Source organism: Mixophyes fleayi, chromosome 11, assembly GCF_038048845.1.
Source record: "Mixophyes fleayi isolate aMixFle1 chromosome 11, aMixFle1.hap1, whole genome shotgun sequence".
Lineage (NCBI taxonomy): Eukaryota > Metazoa > Chordata > Amphibia > Anura > Limnodynastidae > Mixophyes > Mixophyes fleayi.
Genome location: NC_134412.1, coordinates 10032064 through 10054039, shown reverse-complemented (window position 1 = coordinate 10054039; position 21976 = coordinate 10032064). Strand labels below are relative to the sequence as shown.

The following is a 21976-nucleotide window of genomic DNA, read 5'->3' as shown; positions in this document are numbered from 1 at the left end:
GACTAGTCCTGAAGCTGGAGCAAGAGATGCGGCAGAAAAACAAGTAACTTTGAGATGCCCAAAGCTTGATTTGGAAGTGGCTTGAGTTTGGCATGCCCTTACTGTACATAGACTGCGGCAAAATGACCCTTCCTGTCGATGGGATACAGGCTTAAATGTTTTGATCAAAATATGAACTAATACCTCATGTTTTCATTTTGCTAGATACACACAGATATGCTGTGTAAAGGATAAGTGCTGACAACTGTCTTTTTGTTTTGTATACATATATGAGCATTTATATTTCCACGCAGCTAGTACCACATAAGATATGGGATTTAACGAGCGCGGGCTTATTGCCAAGCAGCTGGTACCATATATAATGTGGGATATAACGAGCGCAGGTTTGTTTTTTCTCTGGTTTTCCTTCCCGTCCTGTTCACTCCCCAAAATTATAGGCTGTAGAAAATGTTATTTGCATTCGAAGACCGAGTGGACAGGGCTGCGTTCATGGCTGTATGTCCCTGATCTGGATATACGCAGAGGTATTTTGCGTACAATGCGCTTGTCAGTAAGATCGGCAGTAGGGGGATTTATATTGTTTTATATAAATCTACAGTGTTCATTCCAGATTCAGAGACACTAATTGAAATGGTAGCTGAGCTTGATCATGTGCATTCTCGTCAACTTCGCTTGACATTTTGCGGAGCGTGAGACTGAGTGTAAGTAAGATTTGTAAAAAGAGAGAAGTGGGACAAGGATGGAGAAGTAAAGCACCATGTTAGTTTAAATCATCATAGAGAGAGTCTACTCCAGGTCTAGGGTGTTCAATCAGAAAATATTGCTAGTCTGTCAGTGGGCGATGGTCTCGTCTTGTCTTGTACTTGTGCTAAATGTTAGAAACAAGCCTTGGGCAGAAAATCCTAGTTTTATTGCACAGAAATTTCCTAGGAAGTGTCATTGTGTCACTGCTGATAATACTGATCTACAGGTGGTATAGACAACAGATTACATTACAAGAATATATGCTATCATCAGCCCATGTCCACCAGATGGAGCTCAAGTTCTGTAAACTAACGAAGCTTATGTTCATCATCATTTATTTATTTATATAGCGCCACAGGCCAACAAGCCTTATTACTAAATTTATTTTAAAAATTGACATTAAAAATTAATTTAATTTGTTTTAATTTACATAAAGTGGACATTGGAATAAAGCATCTGTCAGAAATATATAATAATCAAATTCTTACAAGTTAAGTATTTGTTGTAGTAAAACAATTTAATTAATGTAGAAACAAAATATCAAAGAACAAATACTAACTTTTGCAAAAAATTGTTTAGTAATCCGATGTGTTTATATCAACAAGAACTAAAAGCTCTTTTGGACGCTGCTATGCTGGATGAGATTATTACCTGTGATTCACTGGGATTTCTGTTTGCTCCCTTCCCCATCACTCCCATATACTATCACTAACCAAGAATTCAGAAGTAACTTTTGTCACCTCTTGGGTGTCCTATTACCTCTGGGTTGGGTTCCCTCACTTCTAAGATCATTATTTACAACCTCTGGTATGTTCCCTTAGATGATCAATCCGAGATTCGTTGCTTTTACTTCAGCTAATAAAAGATATTGTAAGGCTAGAGGACTATCATTTTTAAACTTTAGATGTACAAGCTTTGTACACTAATATTCCACACAATTTGAGAATCAATTAATACATTCCAAAAAGCTTTGCAAAATCAAAATATTCCTTCTGAAAAACATCAGAAATTCATTATTGACTCTATTTAATTTATTTTAACTTACAATCACTTTCTTTTTGAGGGGTCCCAATTTCTACAGGTTTGCCCTGAGTTACGCCAACCTCTACATGGGTGCGTTCGAATACGCGTGCATCTGGTGGGGCGAACCTGGTCTTCCATGGATGTTATATTGATGATCTTTTTGTTATTTGGAAGGGGAGTGAACAGATGGCTATGGATTTTGTTCACTATCTTAATCACAATTCATATAACTTAAAACTTACATATAGTTTTAATGATTTGTCTTTAGATTTTTTGGATTTAATTTTTTTTACTAATGAAACTAAAATAGAAACAAGTACATTTAAGAAAAAAGTGGATGCTAACGGTTTTCTCCACTACCACAGCAGCCATTATAAAGCTTGGAAGAGGAATATTCCTAAGGGGCAATTGATGCGGTTAAGACGCAATTGCTCTATCTTGGAGGTTTTTAAACAACAAGCGAGTGATTTAATTATTTATTTTGAAGAACGCGGTTATCCATCACAACTGTTACAAGAATCATCTAAGGATATTTTAGCAATGGATAGAAAAACTTTATTGCCCAACAGAATTGAGAAAGTACATACAGAGCCAAGTTACAGTGATTTGGCCTTCATTTCAAAATTTAATAGCGCTTCGTACCAAATTAAACAAATTATTGGCAGATTTTATCAGATACTAAAACAAGATCCCACTTTGAATTATCTTCCAGGTAACCCTAGAGTTATTTTTAAAAAAAGGTTGTAACCTAAGAAATCTATTATCTCCAAGCTTTGAGAAAGTAAATAGTCCATCCAATAACCCAGTACAACAGGGTTGTTGTTGGCTACCTAAACCCCCTAATGGTACATTTAGATGTGGTCAAACTAACTATATCATGTGTAAATTTGTTCAACATGGTTCTAAAGAAGTGGTTTCTTCTATCACTAAGAAGAAGTCTAACACTATAGTCAGTGGCGCACGCAGGGGGGTTTCTGAGTTTCCAGAAACCCCCCCCTGCGCTAACTCAGTGCCCACCATATCGGCACTGTCCTATACAGCAGCCGCGGCGCTGTCAAAGTAGCGTCCGCGGCGGTGCTGTATAGGACAGCGCTGCAGAAACGGAGCTGCTGCGCATGCGCTCTCTCTCGTGGGTTTGGGGTTTTTTTGGGTCAGGGGGGGAAAACCCACCCTGACAATCCTGCATGCACTCCTGATAGTGTTTATTTACTGTAATACTGCATATGTGATTTATTTATTGCAATGCAGTTGTAATCTACAATATACTGTACAAACAACGAGGAACTTAAAAAGGAGAATAGTAGAACATAGGCATAATATTCTAAAAAATGTATCAATATCATATTCTATCGAGGCACTTTGCTGAAGTCCACAATGGAGATCCGACTGGTTTAGTTGTTCAAGGGTTAGAACATGTGACTACCACCTTGAGAGGTGGGGATAGGTACACCAAACTGTGTAAGCAAGAAGTCATGTGCATGCACAAAATTAATTCGGTCAGAAGGTCTAAATGAGGCCATGGAACTAAACAATATACTTTAAGGTCGGGCTGAATAGTTACATATGATGTTGATATTTAATTATATAGGTGTTTAATCATTCTTATAATAGTCACTCACTATTTTTGTCAATAGTTCTATATATATTTTTTGGGTTGTTTCATTGAATGCAGCTAAAAAACAATAAAAAAGTGGAATACTAATACTGAAGAATAGAGATTAAAAGATACATGTTTGTAATATACATACATTCTTCATTTGTATTCTTTTTTATTTATTTTTTATTTTTATATTCACTTTAATTTTTATTAACATTTTTATATTTATATTTTTATTTTTATTTTCATATTCATTTTTATTTTTTGCTTCATCTTATTATTTTTATTATTGATTTTTTTATTGATTTTTTTTATATTATTATTTTTTATTTTCTATTTATATTAATTTATTATTTATTTTTGTTCTATTTTCATCTGTATAGTGTCATTATTGACATGATCAGTTAATATCTAATTGGATACTATTCTTTTATTATATGGTTGTGTTTTTTTAGATCTATATAATGATATCATGATGCTAAGGAATTGGACTACAATGGGGTTAACTTTTATATATCTGTTTTAGCATGTGAACACCACCTGAATTGCTTAATCCATTGATTGTTTAATTGATGAGTGTGTGCCCGGGATTTCCGCGAGCGGATGTAAGCCACAGAAGGGTCCTGTTGAAGGGTTTCACCAATACAGCAGAACATTAGAGCCTATGTGATTCAAACCCAGAGTGAGGAGGCTGCCATATTATTCTGGTGTCTATGAGTAGTAAATCTACCTGCTACAGTACAGAGTGCACCCAAATGTATAATGGACATATGGGGGTAAATGTATCAAATTGAGAGTTTTCCAGCGGGTTTGAAAAAAACAATCAGATTCTAGCTATTATTTATTTAGTACATTGTACAAAATGATAGCTAGAATCTGATTGGTTGCTATAGGCAACATCTCCACTTTTCAAACTCGCAGGAAAACTCTCAGCTTGATACATTTACCCCATGTTTTATAACCTGGAGAGTAAGTTCAAGTAGAAAATCTATTTGTTCATAGTGATCTACATATACAAATAAAGAGCAAACAATAGAGACAGTCTTTAGTTGCCACACGTTGGTCTATTCAGAGCACATTTATATCAGTTGGACAATGATGACTGTGCTATTATTCAGCCATATCTAACTCTGTTTACATTTACAACTAATATATGTGGAGAAGTGCTAAATCTGAAGCCATTCATTGTGTGATTCCACAGATTAACAACAGAGGATCTGGACATATATATTATATATCTTGCTATGTTTGTATATTTTCACTTGGACTATTATTTAGATATTGTATTCTTGAGCTCCAACCTTTTGAGTTTGTCATTATACATGTTGTGTTGTGGCATGTATTTGAATGTTTATTTATATTTTTATATATATTTTACAGTGATAACATATGTTTTGTTATGATATATGGCTAAATAAATTGTGTTTTGGATTTACATGCTATATGAAAATTGTGTATAAATGTGCATATTGTGCACGCTTTTTAAAAAATTAACTTTTGGTTATAAGCGCTGCACTCTTTGAGGTTTTGTTCGATCAAAGAACTAGAACCAAAAAAATTATACTTAAAGTATAAACCGTTAAATATTAATAAACAGACGTCCCATTTAATCAGCATTACCATAAAGATAAATTCCGCAAGATATTTATGGATCTTTTAAAGCACTAAACACCTATGGATTTTTTTACAGCTAAAATGAAATAAGGATGTAAAGATTAGAATTAGCAAGAGATTATACATTATTAAATCTAAGTTAATCAATTACAGAGTGTTAGTAAAAACAATGCTATTTAAGATACCCATAAAAGCAATTATTGCAGTTCAGTATATTGATTATTAATCAAATATTTTAACATTAAAAGAAAGATATATTGCATACAACAGTTACCAGTTGAGACATTGATACAGCTACAAAGGTGTGAAAAAGTATACAGAGAAAGAGCAGATAAAGTGATTTAAGGATAGAAAGAACCTATTAATATTTTGAAGAGTTATGTTAAAACATTGGCAATTATAAATATATGCCAACTAAACAAATGTATAATTCATATGAAAAGTTTATCATTTTAATTATACAATCTATGCTAAAAGCTGAGCAATAGTATAGAGAAATATTAAGGCAAAAAGTCACTTATTAGTCTATAATAAAATATTAAACACAATGTTAATTAGGGTTCCTATCTTATTAATGAAAAGAAAAATAGCACATTAAAGAGTGCATAAAACAATATATTCAATCAAAATAAATAGACCTTGTAACATTCTGGTTGTACAGACAGAGCTGACAGCTACTGCACATTAAACTAATCAGTGCCAATTGAGAACTAATAGGTATTATCACTGGAACCAACAGTCTCTGAACATAAATCAGCATAGACACTGTAACATTCTCTTTGTAAAGACAGAGCTGACTGCTATTTACTGCATATTAAACTAATCAGTGCCAATTGATCTTATAATCTCAAGTGAGGTCTTGACTATTATCGCTAGACCTCTTATCTTCCTAGATAGGGAACTGTAGCCTTTGAAATAACTACAAAAGTAAGAAATCTGAGATAGTTAGTAACATATAAAGAAGCATAGGACCCACTATTAAATGGGGTATTCCTATACTTATCTACATGATATATAATTAATTATCCTGGATAAAGAGTGCTTCCAGCGCAGTTTTAAATCACTTTTTTGCACAATATTCACTCTATATTTCGCTACCTTTTATTATTTTAGAATACAATAAAAGTTAAGTTTTAAATACTCAATGTATGGTACAACATATTCCCATGACTCTGGTGAGTTGTAGTGCGTCTTTCTTGTAAATACCAACTTTTTCTTATTTTTTCTATAAAGCTGCAGACAGGGTTAGAGATTTGTACAGCAAATATAATATAAAACCTTTTAGTGCTGGGTATGTTTAGTACAGCAACAATCCCCAGAAAAAAAAATTGATAGTCATGCAACCTTAATAAAATAAAAATAGTAAGCAAAATAGCCAACTATTAGATATTTGCTGCTTTTAGTAACAAGTAAAAAAACTGTTAACCTCAGTTCTTGGATCAATAATATGTTATGTAATATTTCCAATATCACCTTCTTTTATCCCTGTCTCTAACATAAGAACCAAGTCTCTATTGTTGATACTAACACTATAAATACAAAATAAGGATGAATTCGCACAAATAAAAAATGTTGTATTGACCCTTTTGGATTTGTGTAGCTCTTTTTTTTAAACAAAGTTGTCTCGATAAGTGATGCCAACAATTATGTGGATGATAGTCAATGCCACTTGTATAAACAAATGGAAAGTCCTATATTAGCAGGTATGAACCTGCCACTAGCTGGAAAAATGGAAAATAGTAACATAAGCATAGAAATGGGTCGGCATTTCTACTTTATTCAATTGAATATTGAACTCACTTATGAATGATTTCATATAAAATTCTGCTGTTTGATTTGCAACTTCAGGTAGGCGGCTCAAATATTAATACCGTGTGTGACGGCGAGTTTAGGGCGGGCCTCGTCCTCTATGGCCGTTATATAGATGACCTATTTATAATTTGGAAGGGTAGTGAATTACGTGCACTAGATTTTGTTAAACACCTCAACACCAATAAATATAATTTGAAATTTTCACACAACTATCATAGGACTGCCATCAAATTTTTGGATTGATCCTTGTCAGCCATTGGTTTAACCATTACTACCTGGACATATCATAAGCATGTAGATTCTAATAACTACCTTCATTTCTATATCGCCCATGATTCAAAGTGGAATCTTAACATACCTAAGGCAAAAACAAAAGCAAACCATCCAGAACCTACAAAATGTATGCCAACCCTGGCTTACAATCCTCAGATCAATGAATTGTGTGAATGGTTAATTGGTATGCTGAAGACTATATTGGGCTTTTGTAGAATATGGAGAGTCTATTTTTTTAGAGTGCCTCCTTTTTTGTCTAATGGGAAGTGGCTCAGGAGTCCATGGGTTTTTCCCCATTTAATTATCTGTGTGGGTAGAGGTATAGGGGTGCTGCTGATATACTTACAAACCATTGGTAAGATTACTCAAAATTCTCAGATCCACCTGCAGTACAGTATGTGTTGATGTCTCCACAAATAGTAAATCAGTTGAAGCTGGCTTGGGAATACCCCATTACTGTTCAGACAAAGCAGGAGGTGTGGTGTGCTTGACATAGCAGAGAACATAGTTCTAAGGAGAGAGACCGAGTTTTGCTACAATCACTTATGGAACAAAACACGTTATAGGCAGGATGCAAAGGCCCTAATGTTGAAATATGAGCATTTAATGAAATTATCCTGATACCTGATTGATTAAAGACAGTTTACGTAAACACAATGAAACTACTACTACTGTGCTGAGAAGGACCAGGTAGCTGCATCCTTGTATTTGCCCTAACATGAGGGGAATGATGCAAATCTACCTGATCTGTTGTGTGAAGCTACCAGAGTGGCCCCATGAGATGAGATGGTCATAGGTGGACACTTATACCAAATACAGAAGGCTTAGCTTGAAGACTTATTCCATATTCAGGATCTGGGGCCAGTCCTAGGATTAGAATGGTCTGGTCCACAAAAGAGAAAGCAACACCTGGCGGCTATCATCGTCTCAGGTATCATCATAACGTTGGTGACTTTCACCTCATGACTGCAAACAAGCCGCTTCCAGAAGAGATTAGCTAAATGGTGTTTTACAGGATTTTACAGAATCAGGAGGGGAGACTGCAGTAGATTTTTTTTGTCATGCCAGTTCTTTGTTTTTTAGGATGTGCATCAGGAGCCCATATATTTCCCCCCATCTGAACTTTTGTATGGACGGATGGTAAGGAGTCTTATAGATCTATTTATAGAGTATTGGGAAGGAGACTTATATCCCCTTAGATTGTACGCTCCTCTGAGCAGGGCCATCTCTCCTCCTGTTTCCACCACTTCTAACTCTGCTCTCCAGCTACTTAGCCCTCCTCCTCGAGGGTCCTCCACCCCACGTCCTCTCTCGCTCCCTCCTCCCCCCTGGGGGTCTCCCCGTATTCCGCGCCCTCCTTCTTGGGCCCCGTCGTTTGCGGATTCACCCTCCCCCTTCCCCGCCCTCTCTAGCTGTGCATTGAGCTTATTGAGTTGCTGTGCTTACTGTTTACTGTACTGTGCTGTCTCCCATTGTATTGTAATTTGTTTGTCCCTGTACAGCGCTACGGACACCTTGTGGCACCTTATAAATAAAAATTAATAATAATAATAATAATCTCCTGAGGATACATGTAGTACAGTGTCTGATGACATATTCACATAGACTGGACCAGTTGTCACAACTGGCTAGGCAACACCTCCTATCTGCTGAGACCAAGCAGAAGGTATGGCACAATTGATGGGTCAAGGAACACAATTTTAAGGAGAAAAACAAGGTTCAACTAAATTCCTCAAGCCATGCAGCCCTCCTAATGCCTATGTAGTATATATGCCCAGAACTAAATCAAACAGTTCAAATATAAAAGTCCCCAAAGATAAAAATTTATTTATATTTTCAAAACTGTAGAAATTTGAATCAAAATTTAGGTAAATCAGAGTTTTTACGGAGTGTTTATACTCACTTGACTATGAATTGTGGAATTACTCTTTTGTGATTACTCAACATAGCAATAACTCTCTTCTTAAATAAAGCAAAAATAGATTCTTCTGTTTCCCTCTTAGGATGATCGCTTGTACAAACTTCATTTTGTTCACAGAAAAGAGAAAGAGGAAACAAGTGTAATACATTATTGCACAATTCTCATCTGGGACACAATACATCTCTATTGATGCCAGAATGATAGCAAGAGGATTTCTCAATGGAAAACTAGGCTTTCCTGTAAGCAAAAGTCAGTCTCTTTACTGATAAATAAAAAACTGAAAGTACAGTATATTTTTATTATAAGGGAATGATTGATTCATGGCTTTGTCAATGTTCAATGCACACTGAAATCCAAACTATAGTCACAAACTTCACAAAAAAGAGAAATAAAATAAACATATACATATATGTAAATCTATGAATGAGAGTTGGATGCAAAATGGGCGTAATTTAGGCACAAAAGTTGCATGTAAAAATAGCGTATCTACACCTTTATGTTAAAGTTATCTTTGATAAAATAACAGAGGTGTGACGAAACGCGTCAGGCAGGGTACTATTGATATATGAATGTGGGGAAACGCAGACTAAGGTGGTCTTTTATATTTAAACCTTGATTGATGTGGACATTTTCATGGAGTGATATATTCATATACAGAGAAGTGATTACACAGCCTTTATCTACCTGACTGATTACTGCATTTGGAAAGGACGTGCTAAATGGGAGATCTGGTGTGAGAGGCATCTGTATTATCCAGCTACCTTTTTGCATAGAGGGACGCTCAGTCCTGCAGTCAGCTGTGCACAGTGTGTGCCGAGGAAATCTTCATAAACCATCAGCGTCCTAATGTGCAGCAACACACAGGTGACTGTGATGGGTCCTGGCAAGTACTGTATGTCACTCTATTTTCAACTATTGGCTTGTTTTATGAAGTTATAATTACAGTTTGGACACTGCAGCTACATATTTGAATTTCCAGACACATGGATATCATACAGTCCATCACATAACAAGTCATTTAATTAGAGAGAGGGGTGAGCTGGCCACTCAACCTCTCTAGGTACTATTTAAATTACTAACAATGTCCAGATAGGACTTGATATTAGTATATATAATATATATGTGATTTTTACATTACATTTGATAATTTGGTATCTATTGTTCTTAGCATCTTGGACAAACCCATCAACATATTCATTTGTGTACATATTTTATGTGTGATATGAACGTTAAATAAGTTTGTAGATAATAACGATATAGTTATATACAAAATGTAATTGATTGATTTTATGTTAAATAAATGTTATTTATGATTACCAGGAATCTGAGTGTATTCTGCTATATCTGTTTAATTTTTAATTTTTATTTGATATAACCAAGGTGACTGGCGCGCCTTGTTGTGTTTTTTTTTTTAGGAGGTGCAATTGTCAGATTGAAGCTACTCTACATTCATGCCCATGGGTTTGGGTCTGATTCATGTTCGGACGTCTATCTGTTTGCGTGATTCTGCACTGCGCATGCCCAGAAATGTAAGTTATGCCAGTGGGCACAATTACATGTAATTTACATTTACATGCAACTTACACTTATGTGCATGAAAGCCACATAGGTTTTTTGCTTAAAATAAAATAGTAGCCAGATCATTAGCATGGTCACAGCAGCAGAGAGATGGGTGAGCTGATCTTGTGGAGGCAGCGACCCGTCCACTCGTGTGATTGTGTGAGGACAAAGTAACAGGGGCAATGTCATGAAGTGAGAAGGGAAATAGAGAAGAAGCCAAACTCTAAATCATCTCCTAAGAGCTGTGCAGCCTCCCCACTGCTTAACTCATCCATACAAAGGTTCATGAAGAGTCATCCACTTACACAGTCCTTATTATTTATGCTCACTTGATTACTACAACTGGTCTCTATGCATTTGTGGGCTTCTCTTGCGCTACTACTGACTTCTGTCTGTCTCCTCCTGATGATTTATTTTAACGTCTCTCATGTACGTCTCATATACCTGGGGGCTTACAGTCATCCAGAGCTATGGTCACTGCAGCTACTACTGCTGACATAATAGGGATCACTGAACCCTCTAGCTCATGTAAAATGTCATAAATACTTGACAGACAATGAATGTAACAAGCAGAAACATAGTTCAGCAACAGAAAATAATTAAACATAAAGGGCCTGATTCATCATTGCACGCAAGTCCATTTGCATGCCGTATCTTGCGTGAAATAGCTCTGCACATACTGAGAAACAGACCACACGCCAAAGAAAGCAATTACATGCAAACAATTTCCAAACGCAAATAATATTTAGTACGGTCGATGACTTGAGGGGCGGAATGAAGCAGGGAAGGGACAGATGAATTTAGGCAATGTATAGTAAAGGTGTGTCGTTGGTGTTCCTACTCAGATGCATTCGATTCATGTCCTGGTTTTTAGCATCATCAGCTATTTATATAGCGCCACTAATTCTGCAGCGCTGTACAGAGAACTCACATCAGTCCCTGCCCCATTGGAGCTTACAATCTAAATTCCCTAACATACAAGAACAGACCAAGGGAGACTATGGTCAATTTGATAGCAGCCAATTAACCTACTAGTATGTTTTTGGAGTGTGGGAGGAAACCAGAGAACCCAGAGGAAACCCAGGCAAACACGAGGAGAACATACAAACTCCTCACAGATAAGGCCATGGTCGGGAATTGAACTCATGACCCCAGTGCTGTGAGGCAGAAGTGATATTATTATTATTATTATTAATATTTATTTATAAGGCGCTACAAGGCATCCGCAGCGCCGTACAGAGACAAACAAAATCACAATACAATGTGAGATAGCACAGTACAGTAAACACAGCAACTCAGTACGCTCAATGCACAGCTAGAGAGGGCGGGGAAGGGGGAAGGAGGATCCGAAAACGACGGGGCCCAAGAAGGGGGGCGCGGAAGACAGGGAGACCCCCAGGGGGGAGGAGGGAGCGAAAGTGGACGTGGGGTGGAGGACCTTTGAGGAGGAGGGCTAAGTAGCTGGAGAGCAGAGTTAGAAGTGGTGGAAACAGGAGGAGAGATGGCCCTGCTCAGAGGAGCGTACAATCTAAGGGTAACCACTAAGTTTAGTTTAGTGATAACCACTAAGCTTCGCTTTTCGCATACACACAATTATTTTCAGCCGTATCATTTTGCCCCACCTACAGGTGATATGATGACTGACATGGCATAGTCTTTGTTTTTAAACCATTCTCTTACTCTAGCCGACTGCAAACCATGCAGCCAGAACCCTGACTATATGCTATGTTATTAAAATGTGAAAGTATAAATGGGGAGAGCTAATGAAAGCAATCACAGACCTCAGTATTATAACATATAGAACTAGAAAGTATCTGCACAACCTATAACCTGCAATGTGTTCAGTGGGGCAGGAGCACCCCCTGAATACTCAAGAACATACGTATACTGCTACCTGAGAACCTCATTATTGTCAGAGAATGGGCAAATGTACCAATATTAGCATTTCTACATATTTTATTTACTGTAGCGTAAGTGTAAGTTCTGTTTTTATCAGCTGTGTGTCTGCTGCTGTTTCTCCTCCTTTTTATTTTTTTTAAACCATTAATCTCCATTTCGCTTTTTTATTTATACAGAAAAACCTCAGAAATTAAACAAGAATCATGCAGAAAAAGAAGAAGTTATTACAGTCCCACCTTCCTCCAGAACTATTTCAAAATAGGGTCTGTTTGATTACACTGCAGTGAACCCATTTCTAACATACATCACATACATTTCATCATGGGATCGCTCCTCGGTTATCTGTGCGTCCTCTCCGCTCTCCGCTCTCACAGCGACTGGTAAGTCTGTGTTACAATCCATAATCTGACTTACAACGACCTGTTCTATCCTCTCTAGATATTGGGTCAGTATTTGGCAGATATCTTTATCTAGTATTACAGTGAGAGAATGTCAGTGCTGTTCTGGGAAGTCTGATGTCCCAAACTTTATGTGTATTTCTTCAGCTATTCTCTGAAATCATTGTGTATGTGTGTGAGAATTGAGGTCATATTTTAAACTTTTCTTCCCTGTTCTGTTTTTTTCCAATTACAGGTTTTTCCCTCCAATGCAAAGTTTGTAAAGGCTAGAGGGAACTACTCTTAGCATAGTACAGCTTTGAGTCAATGCATTGTCCACTTGGTGTATTCGGAGAAGAAAACAAGCCTGGGTAAAACACTCTAGGTGGGGTTCAGTCTAAGCATTGGCATTGTCAATCACAGTACATCAAGTGGGTAAACATTGGCTCACAGGTCTTACATCCAAATATCAATCCATACAAGTGATTCTGTTGAAAAATAGTTGCATAATGTGATAGGAGCCTTTATAAGAAGAAGATGAGAAGAGAGATAACATTGAATTTCCATTCACTCAGATTCAATCAGGAAGCCTGAAATAAGGGTCAATCAGATCATCATCATCGTTTATTTCTATGGTGCCAAATATTCAGTAGCTCCTGACATAATGACATACATGAAAACAGTAAGCACAATAACAGGTACATGGGTACAATTGAGTAGAATATAAAATGCACAGATGCAATTAATAGAACACAGAGAAATTCAGTATACGACATAGAAGGGTCATATGAGGTATATAGATGGCGGACAGACATGAGACAGAAGATAGAGAGGACCCTGCTAATGACAGTTTACATTCTAGGGAGGGGAGGGGCAGTGCAGAGACAGTATGAATAATTTGGACAGCTTTGATTGCTATATGGACCAGGTGATGTCACAATGTAAAGGGACATGGAGAGTAATTAGCGACGATAATATTTAAATTCTCTTTTGCAAATGTGTTCACCCATCACCAGAACATGTTCTCCTCAGGCTGAGAGGCTCGAGCACTGGAAGCGTCCAAGTGTTACCAGGATGATCATTGCTGGATGAAGGTCCGGTCGGCAGAGACATAGATTAAAGACAGTAATGTAAGGATAGATAGATTTGCAAACAGAAGAGTAGGAAAATCTAGAGTGGATGGAAACATTTAAAGGGCCACGATCTTGTGTGGTCCTTCCTTTTGGAACTTAGTGAGGAGAGAAATATAGAGAACATAGAAGAAGTTAAAGCATTACCAGAAAATGGAAAGTGAATGTTTGTGAAGCTTAGTTATGTGGTATTGTTTATTATGTAAGTGCACTATTATATTGATAATTTATATTATAACTAAAATAGAAAAGGGTAAAGTGGTAAATGGAAGAGTTCATTTTATTGTAAGTTTCGACTTGACTGTCACAGAGAAAGCTGAACAAAAGTGATTTGCCGATGTCCCAGCTATATATAAGTGCCGGGACCCTACACAATAGTGCCATAGTTTTGGTCCTAGAAGGGGATCACCATCAACTGCTATTTTTGGGAAAGGAGAGGGCTAGTAATCTTAAGGTTAAAGGTGAGAATCTGCTTAAGAACTTTTTCTGAACACAATGTAAGGAAGATATCAGTTTAGCACTGTTTATAACATATTTTATTTATTATACTCATCATTCTTTTGTACAGATCGGATTAAATTCATTGACATATCGACCATTGGTTGTGTGCCTAAAAATACATGTAATACATCGGGGAGTATCAGCACTCCCAATGTCTATCTCAAGATGGGCACTTCCTGCTGTGAGACTGATTACTGCACTCCAACATCACCTACGTGTAAGTGTTTCTATAGAATTCCTTTATTCTATCCATATGGTAGGTTTTCTTTTCAATGAACTGTTTACGTTTTGTTTTTGCTTTTCAGTTTTAGTGCTCTTCTTGTACCTTTATATGGGCTTTGTATTCTTATGTGGCTTCTTATATCTACATATAATTTTTTATAGCATTATTCTCATATATAGGGTGTGGATTGTAATACTAATGTAGGTTACGTCAATGGTCAGGAAGTCCGAGCAAAATGAAATGTTCACCATATTAAATTGAACACAATTCTGTGTAAGACCTACATATTCCATGTTTTTATCTTCATATTTTACAGTACCTGACGATAACTTTCAGCCAAACGGACTGACGTGCCGAACGTGCGTCTCTGCTAATTCTAGCTGGTGTTACACGGAGGACACCATACAATGTACTGGAAATGAAAATATGTGTCTTCTCCAGACTAACAATATTTATGGTAATTTTATTAACATTTTTGTTATTTGTTTCTATACCAACCATTGTATCACATATATGAAGGAATACCTATTGTAGAATCTAGTGAAATACATTTATGATACAGATACATCGTCAGGTGTGTACTTTGCATCAGAGATTATTATTCACAATTTTATTCCATGACATAAGAATTATCTTAGTGTGAAAGTGAAATACCAATTTATACTGTGAAGACAGGTAAGAACAGAACAAAGGGCAAGAGGACATTTGTCAGGTGGTAAACCAGGAGGGACATAGCCTAAATTGGGCCACACAAGGTCTGACCCAGCTGTTTGGTTTGAGCCCAAAGCAACATGATCACAGTCCAGTGAGTCCAGACTCCTCACTTTCACACCACATCGGGACTTGTTAATGCAGTCAGAAGATACCCAACCGGTGGTCCTCCAGGGTATTTTTATGGATCCTCCATCCCTGACAAACGTCATAGACCCTAGTATATGGAATCATTTAATTATTATCAGAATGCAGACATGTTTATATCATATATACCGTGCTCTTCTTGTAAGTACAAAACTACTTACATTCTTTCCTGTCATAATTTTTATAGAAAAAAAATATCAGCGTAAGATTTTGCTTTCATCTATTATTGTATCATTGACCTGAAAATCAAATATAACATAGACAATCTGACTTTTCTATAAGTTGTTCTTCTGAAGTTTTTTTATCTATTTCAAATATGTTCCAATAATTTTTCACAGGTTCTTCAAAACTATCTACGGCTCTTCGGGGTTGTGCAACTAAAAGTATCTGTGATTTCGGCACCCAGTCCTCAACATCTGGTGGTGTGAATACGAAAGTGTCCTTTTCCTGTACCAGTGGAAGTTTTGCTCTGCGCAGTAGTCAGTTTGTATCTTCTGTTATTGCTATTGCAGTAGCTAAAATGATGTACTTTTGAAATAAAGAAGTGCAATTATAGCACAGACATATCTGAGTTCTGTCACGAAAATGTTTAAAAGTGTAAGAGATTTAAAATAAAAAGTATGTCTAATTTTGCTTTAACATAATTTGCCTTTTGTATTTTTCAGTGCCAATGTGATTGATAATTATGAGTGAAAATACAGTAATACATTAGAAAAAAATATATTTATAAAGTTAGTTATAAACTAATTAGAAATGACTGTTGATCTGTTGAACTTTAAAAGAATATCACGTAATATAATATATATACACCTCAACTAAGGAAAAGCTATTGAGAATAGTAGCTGTCGCTGAACAACGTAAGCAGACAGAATATACAATAAAATTGAATCAGGGCTAAAATGATCCAAAAACAGTAAGTTAACAAATACAAATGTTGAATTGTGATATGGAAGATTAATGTAAAATGTTTCATGTAAAAAAATGTACTAAAGATACATATATCTAAAACCAAAAAATAGATACAGACCAATAGCAAAGTACAGATATATTGTTCTATATGCTCGATATCTGAACATCACATTGCTGTAGGTAAATATCGAGAATATTACCAACATCAGGAAGAAAAGGTTAATCCATTTGGTGCAGTAGTATAAAGTTAATAATAAACCTGAAATGCTGGGTTAGCAAATACAATCAAAAAGTGCAGTTTTATTGCTGGTACATGTAATAATGTTTATAAAAGTTGCAAGCTGTTGTGTTAATAAAGTGCCTTTAAGCTAAAAGCAAATAGTGTTATATATCAACATAGTAAGCTTAATCAATAGTTAAAATCAAGCAAACACTAAATGAGTCCAATTTCTCAGTCTCTGAGTAAATACCATGAATGGTGTATAGAACAGGGTGTAACAACCCTCTGACATAGTAGACCCTCAATGTGAGTCAAATGATGGTAGAATCACAAAGTAGTGGTGTGGTCAATAGAAAGAGCTATATCCACAAAGTACTCAAGTAACCAATCAACTAGTCCGTGGTAGTCTTTGAGTATAGAAAAGAAATGATGAATAATCCAGAGTAGGAAAACCCCCTGACATATGGTACAGTAAATATGCAAGTCGAAAAATGTGAAGCCAATGTTGATCAAGTATAAAGTGCTGATGGGGTTAATGGACGGAGGTATATTCTTATTAGGGATGTGCACTGGCGACTTTTGAGGTCTCGTGTTTTGTGTTTTGGATCCGGATTTTCGTTATTTTTGGGGTTCGGATTTGTCTCGCAAAACACTTGACGAAAGGTCTCGGTTCGGATTTAAGGTTTTGGATTCGGATTTTTTTTGAAAAAAACATAAAAAGTTTAAAAATCAAGTTTTTGGGCTTATTTTCACTCCTAGGCTATTATTAACCTCAATAACATTCAATAACAAGCATTTCCACTAATTTACAGTGTATTCTGAACACCTCACAATATAGTTATTAGTCCAAAACGTTGCAACAAGGTATCTTTCTGGACTGCGTAGAGGAGTGGGTCACCACAATATATATAATAAGAAAACCATCAACTTGTTTGATTCGCACCAATAAATGTACCTGGACTGCGTAGAGGAGTGGGTCCCCACAATATATTAAAAACCCTGAACTTTTATGAATCGCACCAATAAATGTACCTGGACTGCGTAGAGGAGTGGGTCACCACAATATATATAGTAAGAAAACCATCAACTTGTTTGATTCGCACCAATAAATGTACCTGGACTGCGTAGAGGAGTGGGTCACCACAATATATTAAAAACCCTGAACTTTTATGAATCGCACCAATAAATGTACCTGGACTGCCTAGAGGAGTGGGTCACCACAATATATATAATAAGAAAACCATCAACTTGTTTGATTCGCACCAATAAATGTACCTGGACTGCGTAGAGGAGTGGGTCACCACAATATATATAATAAGAAAACCATCAACTAGTTTGATTCGCACCAATAAATGTACCTGGACTGCGTAGAGGAGTGGGTCACCACAATATATTAAAAACCCTGAACTTTTATGAATCGCACCAATAAATGTACCTGGACTGCCTAGAGGAGTGGGTCACCACAATATATATAATAAGAAAACCATCAACTTGTTTGATTCGCACCAATAAATGTACCTGGACTGCGTAGAGGAGTGGGTCACCACAATATATATAATAAGAAAACCATCAACTAGTTTGATTCGCACCAATAAATGTACCTGGACTGCGTAGAGGAGTGGGTCACCACAATATATTAAAAACCCTGAACTTTTATGAATCGCACCAATAAATGTACCTGGACTGCGTAGAGGAGTGGGTCACCACAATATATATAATAAGAAAACCATCAACTTGTTTGATTCGCACCAATAAATGTACCTGGACTGCGTAGAGGAGTGGGTCACCACAATATATTAAAAACCCTGAACTTTTATGAATCGCACCAATAAATGTACCTGGACTGCGTAGAGGAGTGGGTCACCACAATATATATAATAAGAAAACCATCAACTTGTTTGATTCGCACCAATAAATGTACCTGGACTGCGTAGAGGAGTGGGTCACCACAATATATTAAAAACCCTGAACTTTTATGAATCGCACCAATAAATGTACCTGGACTGCCTAGAGGAGTGGGTCACCACAATATATATTAAAAACCCTGAACTTTTATGAATCGCACCAATAAATGTACCTGGACTGCGTAGAGGAGTGGGTCACCACAATATATATTAAAAACCCTGAACTTTTATGAATCGCACCAATAAATGTACATGGACTGCGTAGAGGAGTGGGTCACCACAATATATATATAATAAGAAAACCATCAACTTTTATGAATCGCACCAATAAATGTACCTGGACTGCGTAGAGGAGTGGGTCACCACAATATATTAAAAACCCTGAACTTTTATGAATCGCACCAATAAATGTACCTGGACTGCCTAGAGGAGTGGGCACTGGGCACCACAATAAAATATATAAAAAACCTTCAACAGGTCTGCATTACACTACACATACGGCTGCTCCTCCATCCTCTCCATCATATACATGTTGGAGTTTTAGCGTGTGACAACCTCTTGTTTTTGATAATGTCAGTGCATTTTGAATATTTTTCAATTTGCCCCACACCACTGAATGTACTTTATCTATGATACGCATCTATCTATCTTGACTGCGTAGTGTGGTGGCCCCGGTACACAATTTGGTACCGAGGCCACAATATAATTAAAAAACCCTCCACGTGTCAGAATTCCACCAAACAAGTATCTGGACTGCGTAGTGGGGTGGCCCCGGTACCCAATTTGATACCGGGGCCACAATAAAATAAATACACCCTCCACGTGTCAGAATTCCACCAAACAAGTATCTGGACTGCGTAGTGGGGTGGCCCCGGTACCCAATTTGATACCGGGGCCACAATACCTCCTCCAAACATGGTACAGACAATTCGTCATTGAGATCCCATCAAGTATGTTAAAGACAGACAGGGTCCAAGTGTTATTGGTTGACTTTGTAAACCAAAAAACTGTCCCTGTTGCACATAGTCGTGCAATGAAGACTGACTTTTTCATTTAAAGGCACCATCTTTCAAGTGTAGTGTTTGTAAGTCTAAGTCATATTATACTTTTGGTAAAATTGGTTTATTTTGTTCCTCTTTATGGTAACTACTAATAGAATTAAAGTATTAAATAGAAGCGGCAGTTCCTCTTTATGGTAATTAGTAATAGAATTAAAGTATTAAATAGAATTAAAGTATGAAATAGAATTAAAGTATTAAATAGAATTAAAGTATGAAATAGAATTAAAGTATTAAATAGAATTAAAGTATGAAATAGAGTGGTATAGAGTTGTAGTGTGGTATAGATAGAGTGGTCCCCACAATATAATAATAAAACCCTCAACTGGTCTGAATTCCACCAAACAAGTATCTGGACTGCGTAGTGTGGTGGCCCCGGTACACAATTTGGTACCGAGGCCACAATATAATTAAAAAATTGGGCATCAACTGTCACCGTTGTTTAATATCTGATACACCTAAATATGGACTGCACAGTGGAGTGGCCCTGGTAGTAAATTTGGTGCCGGGGCCACAATACCTCCTCCAACTTCCAAGTGTAGTGTTTATAAAGACAGACAGCGTCGAAGTGTTATTAGTTGGCTTTCTTAACCCTAAAATTGTCCCTGTTGCAAATATTCGTGCAATGGACAGTTACTTTTTTATTGAAAGACTCAAGCTTTCAAGTGTAGTGTTTATAAAATATAAACAACAATACAGTAGTTTTAGAGCACGTCAATACCTCTTGTTTTAAATTATGACACGGCATTTTACTTTTGGTTTAATTTCTTGAATTTTTTTACATTTGGTTTTACTTTTTGAACATGGCAAACGACTGTTGCTTGGTCATATAATGCAAAAAAAAAAGTTCCAAGATGGAATTGTCCTTGGGCCCTCACACCCACCCTTATGTTGTTGAAATAGGACATGCACACTTTAACAAACCAATCATTTCAGCGACAGGGCCTACCAAACAACTTTGGCTGAAATGATTGGTTTGTTTGGGCCCCCACACCAAAAAAGCTATTCATCTCTCCCTGTACAGACTAAACAGGCTCTACTGAGGCAAGATGTCGTCCTCATCCTCAACCTCTGATTCCTCTCCCCCTACAGTGTGTACTTCCTCCTCATCACACATTATCAATTCGTCCCCGCTGGACTCCACAACCACAGGTCCCTCTGTAGTATCTGGAGGGCAGTGCTGTACTTCATTGAGGAATTGATTATTCATTTTTATAAACATCATTTTTTCAACGTTGTGAGGAAGCAACCTCCTTCGCCGCTCACTGACCAGGTTCCCCGCTGCACTAAAAACTCTTTCCGAGTACACACTGGAGGGGGGACAACTCAGGTAAAATAGAGCCAGTTTGTACAGGGGCTTCCAAACTGCCTTTTTTTCCTGCCAGTAACAATATGGACTGTCTGACATGTCTACTTGGATGGTGTCAGCAAAGTAATCATCCACAATTTTTTCTATTGTGACAGCATCCAATGCAGCGAGAGTAGACATGTCTGCAATGGTTGGCAGGTCCTTCAGTCCGGACCAGATGTTATCAGCATCCCCGCCAGTGCCTCTTTTGGGAAAACTGAGCTTTTTCCTCGCAGCCATAGATGTGGAAGAAAATGAGGGTGGAGCTGTTGGCATGTCACGGTCCTCTTCAGAGGACAATCTCCTGACCAGCAGGTCTTTGCACCGCTGTAGACTTGTGTCCGCCGGAAACAGAGACACAACATACGCTTTAAACCGAGGATCGAGCACGGTGGCCAGAATGTATTCCTCTGACTTTAAAAGAGTGACCACCCTCGGATCCTGGCAAAGCGTACGAAGGGCTACATCCACAAGAGCTACATGCTTGGTGTAATCGCAATGGCTTACCAGCTCCTCCCTCACTTTCTCCAGCTGCTTCTGCAACAGCCTGATCAGGGGAATGACCTGACTCAAGCTGGCAGTGTCGGAACTGACTTCTCGTGTGGCAAGTTCAAATGGCTGCAGAACCTTGCACAACACGGAAATCAGTCTCCACTGCGCTTGACTGAGGCGCATCCCCACTCCTTTGCCTATGTCGTAGGTGGCTGTGTAGGCCTGAATGGCCTTTTGCTGCTCCTCCATCCTCTGCAGCATATAGAGGGTGGAGTTCCAGCACGTCACAACCTCTTGTTTGAGGTGATGGCAGGGCAGGTTCAAGCTTTTTTGATGTGCCTCTAGTCTGCGGTAGGCACTGGCTGAATGCCGAAAGTGTCCAGCAATTTTGCGGGCCACCGCAAGCATCTCCTGCACACCCCTGTCACTCTTGAGGTAATGCTGCACCACCAAATTAATGGTGTGGGCAAAACATGGGACGTGCTGGAAATTGCCCATATTTAATGCCCGCAC

At 37.5% G+C, this 21976-nt stretch overlaps 1 protein-coding gene across 1 annotated transcript in view; it reads left to right on the top strand.

Annotated features, from left to right (window-relative positions):
• The window catches only part of LOC142107456 (phospholipase A2 inhibitor gamma subunit B-like), a 76498-nt gene extending 60400 nt beyond the window's left edge, over positions 1-16098 (top strand). The window contains exons 4-5 of the mRNA XM_075190891.1: positions 14991-15131; positions 15871-16098. Coding sequence (XP_075046992.1) covers positions 14991-15131; positions 15871-16067 — 338 coding nt within the window. The 3' untranslated portion in view covers positions 16068-16098. The remainder of the gene's footprint in view (positions 1-14990; positions 15132-15870) is intronic.
• The last annotated feature ends 5878 nt before the right edge of the window (positions 16099-21976 follow it).